Below are 10,881 nucleotides of genomic sequence, written 5' to 3' on the forward strand. Positions count from 1 at the left end.
CCCCTCAGATCTTCCCTGCTACTTCAGCATGGCTGCCCTTCAGAGAGGAGCTGGTGGATCCTGGAGCAAAAGGCAGGAGCGCCGGCCTCGCGGGTGGGGGACGGCTTGGATACGCATGGCCCTTGCCGGGACTGTGCAGCGAGTCAGGGCTCTGCCGGGCAGGGGGAGCGACAGGGGACGTGCCCAGCCAGGGCGATTGCCCGTGCAAAGCGTGTGCCCACCCGCACTCCGCATGTTCTGTTTTTCTTTGCCATTCCAATGAAAACAATCGTAAATAACGGTAATAAACCCCACCACACCGGCCAAGGGCAAGAGTGGGTGGGCACTCGTCCTGCACAGCGCGGGTGCAGTGGGGAAAAAACAAGAGATGGAAGGACGTGGGAAGTGGGGAGCGTGCCGGTATCCCCACACACACCTCCCGCATGCGGCGCCCGTGTTTGTGGAAAAAGGTGGATTTCGGATCTCGCCTCCGGGAGAGGGGCCGGCCCCAAGAACGCCCACGCGGGTTCTGGGGCCTCACGCCGGCGGATCCGGGCACCTGCACCGCGGCGGCGCCGGAGGGACGGACCTCGCCCTGCCCGGGCAGCGCTGCTGGAGCGCTCACCCCACGCGTGTCGGCGGCCGCCGCGCTGCAGCGACACGAGCGGACGGGGCGGAAGGGGCAGCGGCGATGCCCGGGCGCGGGGCCGGACGGGGCCATGGGCGGCGGGAGAGCGGCCACGGGGTGCGCGGGGTGCCGCTCCTGCCGCCCCGCCGTGGAGCCCCGCTTTGTTCCCGGGGGAGGCGCTGAGCACGGGGTGCGCGGGTGCCTTCCCGACCCGCCTGGCCCTTTCCCGCGTGTCTCCGTACACGCGTGTGCCCCGCTGCCTGCGCGCGCGCGTTGGGTGTTGGGTGTTTGGGGTTTTTTTTTTCCTTTTCTTCTCCCCCCCTTCCCCTCCCTTCCCCCCCCCCCCCTCCCCCCCCGCCCCGCTTGCTCCAGGTTTTACTTCTGGTTGCCTGTAAGGGTTTTGCTCCTCCCTTCTGAAATCCTATATTAGCCGCGGCCAAAGCCGTGTAAGGAACACAGCTCATTGTTGGCAAGTGCCGATGCGCCTCGCGGAGGGGCGAGAACCAGCTCCGGGGCTGCGGCAGCGATCGCGGCGCCGGTCACGTCAGCGCCGGGGAGAGGGAGCCGGAGAAGCCCTCTCTATGCTGGGTGACTCTCGCTGACTTGATTCCACCGCCACCTTTGAAGGAGAAGAAGAAAGAAGCCGGGAGGTGAGTGCGGCGGTTCTCGTGGCTGGTGCCGGCTGTCCCTTTTGTGTGCAACAGGGAAAACGTGACTGTATAAACACGCGAGGAAAGGTGTTTCTCAGCTGCCTGGCTTCACGTCCTTATCTATGCATTACCGTATTCTTACCAAAATAATTGAGACTTAATTCCAAAAGTTGCTGACAGCGGCTAGGTGGGACTTGCCAATTCTTTGCTTGTTCCCCGCAAGTTAGTGAGAGTGCCGTGGGAATCCGCTGCCTTCGCGGGCGAAGCCGGGGGGCTTGGGCGCCTCCGGAGCGTGCGGGGAGGCGGCGGCGGTGGCCGAATGCGACGCTCCCCGCCGATAGGTATGCGCGACTTGGAGTGGGAAGACGTGCTGCCCGCCGGATTAGCGGAGGGGATCGGGATTTTCGTTCCACGGGCTCCCTTTTTATTTTTCCCTTTGTACTCCATGGTGGAGTAGTACACTGTAAATTTTAGGAATTTTTTTTTTCCCTCCACCGGGAAGGAGAGAGGACTGCAGGACCAGCGAAGTAATTTCTGTCAGGGCCAGGCAGATGCAGCTGGTCCGGGAGAGGGCGGCTGGATGTCCGAGGAGGGTGTATTTTCCTAATGTATTCACACGCTAACTTTCCAGGTGAGCCATGGCAGACCACATGATGGCCATGAACCACGGACGATTCCCCGACGGATCCGGCGGGCTCCACCACCACCCTGCGCATCGGATGGGCATGGGGCAGTTTCCCACCCCCCATCACCACCACCAGCAGCAGCAGCCGCCGCAGCAGCACGCCTTCAGCGCCCTGATGGGCGACCATATACATTACGGAGCTGGGAGTATGAACGCGAGCAGCGGGGTGAGGCACGCCATGGGGCCGGGCAGCGTGAGCGGAGGGCACCCGGCCGGCAGCATGCCGCCCCCCGCCCGCTTCAGCGGCTCCCAGTTCATGGCCCCCCCCGTCGCCAGCCCGGGAGGGCAGCTGAGCGCCAGCATGCAGCTCCAGAAGCTGAATAACCAGTACTTCAGCCACCACCCCTACCCCCACAGCCACTACATGCCGGACTTGCACCCCGGCAGCCACCAGCTGAACGGCGGCAGCCAGCAGCATTTCAGGGACTGCAACCCCAAGCACGGCGGCGGCGGCGGCAGCGGCTTGCCGCCCGCCGTCCCCCACGTCCCCGCGGCAATGCTGCCGCCCAATGTCATAGACACGGACTTCATCGACGAGGAGGTCCTCATGTCCTTAGTCATCGAAATGGGGCTGGATCGCATCAAGGAGCTTCCCGAGCTGTGGTTGGGACAGAACGAGTTTGACTTCATGACAGACTTCGTTTGCAAACAGCAGCCCAGCAGGGTGAGCTGCTGATTCATTTAAAACAAACAAAGGACTTTTATCGGTGCGAATGAAAACATTCCCCTAGACACGGTGTCTCACTTTTCAGGGCTTGAAAAGGTGAGAATCTGGAAAGCAGAGTCAACTATGCGCTTGTATAATTTTTTTTTTTTTTAAATCGCTGCCACCTTTTTTTTTCTTTTTGTAGCTTTGTCACTCACCTTCCCTCCTGTAGTAATAATATCTAGCGAACTCTGCCTTTTTATGTTGGTTGCCCCCCTCCCGACCTCCCTCTCTTAATTTCCTCGCAGTAACGTGCCCATAATTATCCCACAGTGCCGAACTGTTAGATATTAATCTTGGCAAATTGCTTAATCTTGTGGATTTTGTAAACGATGATTTCCAATGACTTGAACTGCATTCAAATTCTGAGTGAACAGGGAAAAAAATTGCATTAGTTGGTTGCATGAACTTTGAAGGGCAGATACTACTGCACAAAAGCTGCCATCTTGCTTAATTTTTAACTATGCATTGCAGTGCAGACTTAATTTTTTTTTTTTTTCTGAATACTCTAAACTGGAAGCTTAACAGATTTGGGCCAAACCTTTCCAGATCAGGAAAAGTAATACTGTTACTTAAAAAGTCTGCTACCCATTCCCCCTCCCCCATATGTACAGACAATAATATGGTGTGGATGGAATGTTGACTAGTGGCAAACATTCACAGATTTTTTTTTTTTTTTTTTTTTTTTTTTTTTTTTTTTTTTTGTTTCTGTCTTCAGCGTTTTGACACTGTGCTAATATAGTTTATTCAGTACGTGAAAAGATACTACTGTGTTGAAAGCTTTTCAGGAAATTTTGACAGTATTTTTGTACAAAACATTTTTTTGAGAAAATATTGTTAATTTATTCTATTTTAATTTGCCAATGTCAATAAAAAGTTACGAAATGCTTTAGTTTTTCTAGAAGTCATTTTACCAGTATTTTTCTTCAAAACTCTTCCCCACTGTCCCTGGTAAGTGGAACATCTATCTGTACAACCGTGTTGGTGTGCAAAAAGACATTCCAAAATAGAAAATACACTACACCCATATATATGTCATGGTGAACTCGGTAGATGAGCGGGATTTGAGCATACTTACAGCATAAAGCCTCATGCGTTACATTGTAATATGCCTGTCAGTGTGGTTTTCTGAAAAATAAAGTTGCCAAGAGCGCAACTTTTTTTGTGACTTGCCAACATACTTGCTTTAAATGTAGTTGTCCAGAGTTATGATGCATAAAGTATTTATTATATTTATCTATTAAACTTGTAATTTTATAAATCTGCTTTCATTTATATAGTAGACTTTGTTCTTTTGTATATTCATTATCTCACCTGGAAGACCTATGTAAAAAGTATTTGTAACATGGGAAGGGAGGGTGGTGGATGTCACCCTCTGCCTCTCACCTCACAGGGTTAACACAGGAGATTGCTGCATCAATCCAGATCTGTGTGACACCGGAACCGATTTCATTTCATTTCCAGTGACTTAGGAGAAGGGGAATATATCCTTGAAATATTCCTCAGTGGGACATCTCTGACCCCTGTCTCCCAGAAACTGCTACCAACTGAAGCCGCTGACACAAATCCATACAGGTCTACTTAAAATATTTTGGAGAAAAATGCCCATTATTTTAAGGCAGCTGACATTTAGTGCCAACTGTTGCTGCCTTCTGCCCTCACTCGGCCTTTGGCAAAGCTCCTGCACAAGTTACTCGGTCGGTGAGGGCTGTGGGATCAAGACCCTAATAATACATGTAATCCTGTTTAGCCATGCTTCCCAAGTTTGATAGAGGAGACGTACTACCGAGCTTTCTTTTTGCTTACTTTTTAATCCATGTCTTCTGAATTAGGAAGAAAAACAGCATGGTGGATGTAGTTAAATGTTAAACCTGGTCATGTAAACAGGAGGATATCACCACACAATGGGAGTGTAAATAGCAGTGTTTTAAATCAAGCTGGGAAATTAAACTGATTACTAAGACTGTCCCAGCTGGTAAGAAAAGTGATACTTGGCCTTCTTTGCCTTACAGACACAAAGCAGCTAACATGTTTATGAATGTAAAAAAAAAAAAATCAAGTAAATATTAAAGTATTAGCAGAGGTAGAAAGAAGGAAGTTTATGCTTCTGGGGAAAACAGGTAACTAAATGCACTCTGCAGGCAGTGACAGTCCATGCCTAGAAAACTCTCAATACCAAGAATTTTAAAAAAGCAGCCTTCTGATTTCAGCCAGTGGTTGCTAATGTTTTGTGACAGTAAATTTTACATCAAATGACAGTAAATCATAACTTACCAACTCACCAATAACGTAAAAGAGTGTTTAGAAGAATACAGCTGTAGTTTTAAGAGCCATTGCCCAATTTGCCACTATATAAATCCTTTTTCCATTTTAAGGCTGTTTGATCTGCGCACGTTTCATTGCCCTCTTCTGCGGGAGTTAGGGAGGGTGATTTTTCTGATTCTAATCAACTTCTTGTAAAACAGACTATCAAATTATGTGCATACCAAATTGCATAGATGTTTAAAGCCTCGATGATCTTCTAAAACCAAAGGGAATACTCTCACTTTAATGATAGGCACTTTTGCTTCATAAAGTTGGTTAAACAACAGATTCTTCACACTTGAGACATCACTACTTATGTCTGTCAACATTAAATCCTTCCATGCAAGCTTTTCCAAGAGTAGGCAGTTCCATGGGCACACTGGTAGAGTCTATTTGCATACAACTCCATGTAAAACTGAGAGCTGCTGCCTCTGAGTAACAGCAGCTACTGAAAGCACTGGCTTTGGGCAAGGCATCGCCAAGGGGGTTTATGATTTCCTAAAAGCAGACCCTGGGGAAATTTGCCAAACAATCATATCGTCTGCCTTGTCCCTTAATTTCTAATGAAGAGTCAGATCCCAATGGATAGCACAAGTGTGTATTTTTTTATTCATTATATCATCTACTGAGCAATATTGGGGGCCTGACCCTCATCTTGCCAACACGAACCCCTTGGCAATGCTCCCACTGGCCCCATAGCTGAGGCAGTAACAGGCTTTAAAGCAGATTCTCTCTGTCCTCCACACTGCTTTGAAATAGACTGAAGTAATTTATTATTGGAACCCAGCGATTAGTGAAGGATGCACAGCGACCCAGTTCTCCAGCTCCTCACGAAGGACACTGCCGTCTCGCGTCCCGCTAAGTTGCTGTCAGTACAGGAAACTTGACCTTTGTACTTTGGCTGTTTTTCAAGAACTTCCAACATGGTACATGAGATCTGCTCCTCTTTAAGCCACGGCCATAAATAGACGCGCTGCTTTATTTGGAAGGGAGGTCAGCCCTAAGCCGGCCCGCCACGCAACGTGCGCTCGGTGGGAAATTAGGCGCCGATTAGCGCAGTCCTCATCCTTTTTCCCCGGGAGTCAAGAATTCACGGGTGGGCACTGTGCTGGAGGCCGCAGGAGGGGCAGCTGCCCGCCCACCGAGGGGCTCGGCCACTGCCCGCGGGGGCCGTGGGCGCTGCGGGAGCCCCGGCCCGGCCCGGCCCGGCCCCTCAGCCACCTGCGCGGGGCGGCCGCGGCGCCAGGGCGCCCCCCGGTGGCAGCCGCGCTCTGTGCCGCCGGCCCGCTGAGGGCGCGGGGGGCGCGGGGCCGAGAGCCGCCCCGTGCCGGGAACCTCCGTCCTCGCCGCGGCGAGGGGCTGCGCGGGGCCAGGGGCCCGCAACGAGGCGTGCCGGGGGCACAGGAGGGGCACGGCTCTCAGCCAGGGCAGCAGGCCCAGTGCTCGTCACTGCTCTGCCCGAGGGACCCCTGGAGAGCCGTGCCGGGAGCGCCGTGCCGGGAAGGGCCGTGGATGGAGAGCCGTGCCCGCAGACGGCGGCCCTGCCCAGTGCCCGGCCCGAGCGGGGTGCGGACTCTCCAGAAATTTCTCGGCGTGGATTTACAGAAGCACACAAACCTTGTGAAAACATGCCTGTTGGTCTCAGGTCTTATTTTAAAAAAAAAAAAAAAAAAAAAAGTTATATAAACAAGGATTATCCCCTTCTTATCTTGTCTTGCTAGGGGGATTGGAAAATTCCAACATCTGGATTGGCGGAGTTCCTTTCATTTGTTTCATTTTTTAGTCACTCTTCTTTTTTTTTTTACTTTTTCCCCAGGGAGGTGTTTTCCACACTCGGTTGGATACAAAGCCCTGTGGATCGCTGGTGTTCAGCCAAAGGCTGGTGTGTGGGGGGCCCCACAGAAGTAGTTCGTCAGGGCATACGTGACTTCTGCATCAATGTCTGGCTATAGAAGTCATCCTATTCCCACCTTGTTGCTACCCTGTTCCTCCTGCCCTCCGCCTCTGCTCCCTCCCGACTGTGTGGCACACCAGGGCTTAACATGTGAGCTGGTACCCAAGGGGGCAATACATCCTTGTATCAGAAACCCCAGGAAGATCAGGGGGGCACAGGCATTGAGGGGAGGGAAATTAAGTCAGAAAAAGCAATTCTTGTCCCTGACCCTACAACTGTCCTTTTTGAAGCCTTCATTTCTTCAAAAATACTGCGGGTTTACTGCAGACAGAAATAAGAAATGCCAGTGTTACAGATCTGGGCTACACACACCGTCCTTAACCTCATCTATTTCTGTATCATCACTCATAGGGATAGCAGGGTGAACAAGGACTAGGTAACATTGACAGGAGCTGTTCAAATGATAAGACAAAGTATTTTTTAAATAGTCTGGCAGATATATTTGTCAGATAACACTGCATGTGCAATAAAACTCAGATGAGGAATCAGAGGAGTTTGGAACCCAAGGCAGCAGCATTTTATCAGGATTTCATGTGTTCTAAGTGCATCATTTTGTCAGTACAGAGGAGGTGTTTTACATAGTTTATGAAAATATATTTACACATTTCAATATGGTGTCACTATTGTGCTCACGCGCAAGATAAAACTGAGTCTCAGTAACTGCAACAATAACAAAATACATCAAATGTCTGAACAGACGAGCTGCTGTTATGGTAAGTTCTCTGTTATTCTCTTTGCCTCATTTTAGAAAAAAATTGCAACACCAGGTTTTTAATAGAGTTGGTTCAGTCCCTCTCCATCTGCTGTGCCTTTCCCCCTCTTAAAAAATTACAGAGGGCCAATTTGATCACAGGCCTGAAACAGATTTTGAAATACTTATTTACCATATTAAAAAGAAGCAAAACATTTTCCACCTTTTCCACCTTATCATGAAATGCTAACCACTTTTCACACCTTTTTCTTTCACTGGGCCATTTTGTTATCTCTCTCTATTGGAGTGTTCATTTGGCAACATATTACCTATTTTATAAGGAATAAGGTAGAATAAAAGAAACTTTCAGAATTGTCAAGTTCCCAAAACTGTGGCTGAAGTTATTAGTTTGAGTACAAAGCATTTCCTAAGCTCAAAAGCTAATTACTCAGCATACACTCGTTGAAATAAGAAACTGAGGCCATTTTAACAAAGAGCCTCCTAAGAATTGCCCTGTGAGTTTCCTAGGGCAGGCTGCTTTGCTAGCATTAGTGCACTGTGCAGGAGAGGGGAAAATTTCTGAAAGTATATAAAATGTCTTATCTGCTGCTATTCAAACACAAGTAACACAGAGTATTTCAGATTTCACTCTCTCTCCCTGCCAGGATAAGTATTTAAAGGCTTGGTACTCAAAATCTCTTCTATTTACTTCAAGGTACATTATTTGGTCTAATAAGTGATATTATCTCTGCCTACAAACCTCATACAGTTGTATGTCCTCCATCAACTTTGTATGAAGTAGAGTATGTACTTGAAGACAGAAATTAATTCCTAGGATTTTCCAATTATGGTAAAAGACACCAAGATTCTGCACACATCTGTTTTGTACAGAAACTAAATAGTTATATTTTAGGATTGCTTATAGGATTTTAAGGGTTATATAGTTATATTTTGGGTTGCTTATCAGCAGGTTGCACTAAGGCTAGTGTGTGATCCAACAAGGAGATGAAGGGCAAGGTTCAAACACAGGTATGGGGATGAACAGAAACTCTTTCTAAGTAGCAGGCAGAAAAAAAATTAGTGATCATCACAGAGAAAGTTTTAGGGAAAAGGTTTGAAGACCAGTAAATCCTTAACCACATGCTGTGAACAGGTGCCTATCAGTGGAGTGGTTGGGACAGGTTGGTTTTGCGTGTTGATGGGGCACAACACTGTGTGCCAGAAAAGTGGAGAACTCAAGAAAACATGAGGTGTTAACCTTCTTCACGGACAATTATTTACAAGGAAAGCCTGAATTTTCTTTGGTGAGTGCAAGTGAGCAAAGCTGCTGTTGGATGGAGCCAATGAAGTCTGCAGTTCTGAGCACCTGCTTCTCTGCCCTTGGGCATGGACGTTGGGATATGTGTCCCTGCTGCTGGAATGCAAGTAGGGAGCAGTCCCATTCCCATCACTAGTCACGTGGAAACCGTTGAAGCCAAAACACAGACTTGAAGCCTGTGCTCAGTCCTGCTTCTAAAAACCACCTTCTCTCTTCTTAAACCCCTTTTAATACACTATCTCATCTTCATCTGGTGGGACTCTTTCAGTGGCCAGGAAGCACCACAGTCCTTGTACTGCCTCATATCCTCACTCTGGTTTAATCACGACAAATGTAACCATTGAAAATACTTGGGGCAGCAGCATGTTTGCTTTGGGATGCACAGTCAGCCAGTGTGGTGCATTATTGCAGCTGTGCCCTGGGATGGTAAGAGAGGGTGACAACTGGTCTGTCACAAGTCACCTTGTGTGTGACTTTGCCCTATAAGGAGAGGAGCAACCTCTGACAGGCATCTTGCCCCGTCCCTGGCTCTGCAGGGCAGCCTGCCATCCCATCGCCTCACTTCCTGGTCTCTGTCTGAGCTGTCACCTTTTGAGAACCTTGCCTGACATTTTAATTAAGCACTTTACATGAAGGATGCCAATGCACAGATAATCACACAGATTTTTGCAAGGAGCTGTTTCAGTTGTTGATGCTTACTTGGAGATGCTTAGTATCAATTCACAGTTTATGTATTGAAGCAGTGGAGTAGTTACTTACCATGACAGATAAAGCCTCACTGTCAGTGCTGCGGAGAGGCTGCAGTACTGGGAGCTTGTAGCTAGGTGTAGCTGAAGCCCTGCCTGTCTTATTGATTAAAGTATTTCAAAGAGCAGCCTTTTAATTTGATTTATCGTATACATTTTAACTGAATGAATGTAGTCAGAATGAATAGTGATGGATGCTTATGAAGTAGAGTTTTTACCTAATGCAAGAATTGCAGCTTGGCAATTCCACGATGCATTCACAAAAATTAGATTAATACACACAGCTACTCAACTCAACTGATTCCTCTAGCCCAAACCTCTTAGTCCAGGGGTCTTTTTGACATGGTTTTGTTTTACATGTAAACATTACAAGCAATGAAGTCCTTTATTAGAGGACTGTGTTGTTTTCCCCCAAGCTCTGTTACCAAGGTCTGTGTTTAAAGGGCAAGATTGGCTTCACAGGAACCAGTGAAGCAGAGCATTTCTAAATTCCAAAGCTGATCTCTTAGTATTTTGGCCTAAGGAAGGAAAGGAGACTACTTTTCTTCCTTGCCTTTCCTTCAGATCTCTCCAGCTCTTACTCTACATAACAGCTTTGCCCTGAATGGCATTCTCATAACTGTGATTGAAGATACAGCAAAGTTCAGGAGGCACATTCTATTCTCTCTCGTTTTGTGTGGGGTTTTTTGTTTGTTTGTGGTCAGTTTTCGTTTTGGGGGTTTTTTATGGTTAGCTTTCAAAAGACAGTGGTCTTGAATTGTAAAGATTAACAGGACAATTTAATTATTCGCCTGTGATTTTTCCAGGTAAGCTTTATAATGAAAATCTAGATCAGTGATCTTTGGGTCCAGTTCTGACCTAGGTAACTGCTTGGCCAGTGAAGTCCAAGTCAAAAATCAAGGTCTGACTGATGGCTTACCCAGTGTAGCCATAGCCTTGGGATCGCTTTTGGAGTGCAGGCAGTACTTTATGCCAAAACTGCATTGCATATTCTAAGTCTAATGCAGTTACTTCAGCTCCCCACTAAGTCACCCCACCAGAATCAGTGGGCCTAAAAGTGCTCAGAACACATTATTCATTTTAGGAGGACTATACCATAGTGGTGTAAATTAGTCTTGGGTCTTTTAAGTCCTTCTTGAGAGTCTGGAGTGGTGTTGCTGCTTCATCAAGTTGAAGTGTTGCATGAGCACAGCACTGCAGATGCAGTCATGAACCATCCT

The 10,881-nt window shown here is 48.0% G+C and overlaps 1 protein-coding gene across 1 annotated transcript; it reads left to right on the forward strand.

The window, feature by feature from the left end:
- The first annotated feature begins 954 nt into the window (after positions 1–954).
- CITED2 (Cbp/p300 interacting transactivator with Glu/Asp rich carboxy-terminal domain 2) lies at positions 955–3,923 on the forward strand. The gene is made up of 2 exons (XM_048299317.1): positions 955–1,257; positions 1,889–3,923. Exon 2 carries the CDS (start codon positions 1,896–1,898, stop codon positions 2,616–2,618), a length of 723 nt encoding a protein of 240 aa, XP_048155274.1. The 5' UTR covers positions 955–1,257; positions 1,889–1,895; the 3' UTR covers positions 2,619–3,923.
- The last annotated feature ends 6,958 nt before the right edge of the window (positions 3,924–10,881 follow it).

This window comes from Corvus hawaiiensis, chromosome 3 (genome assembly GCF_020740725.1).
Source record: "Corvus hawaiiensis isolate bCorHaw1 chromosome 3, bCorHaw1.pri.cur, whole genome shotgun sequence".
Taxonomy (NCBI): Eukaryota; Metazoa; Chordata; class Aves; order Passeriformes; family Corvidae; genus Corvus; species Corvus hawaiiensis.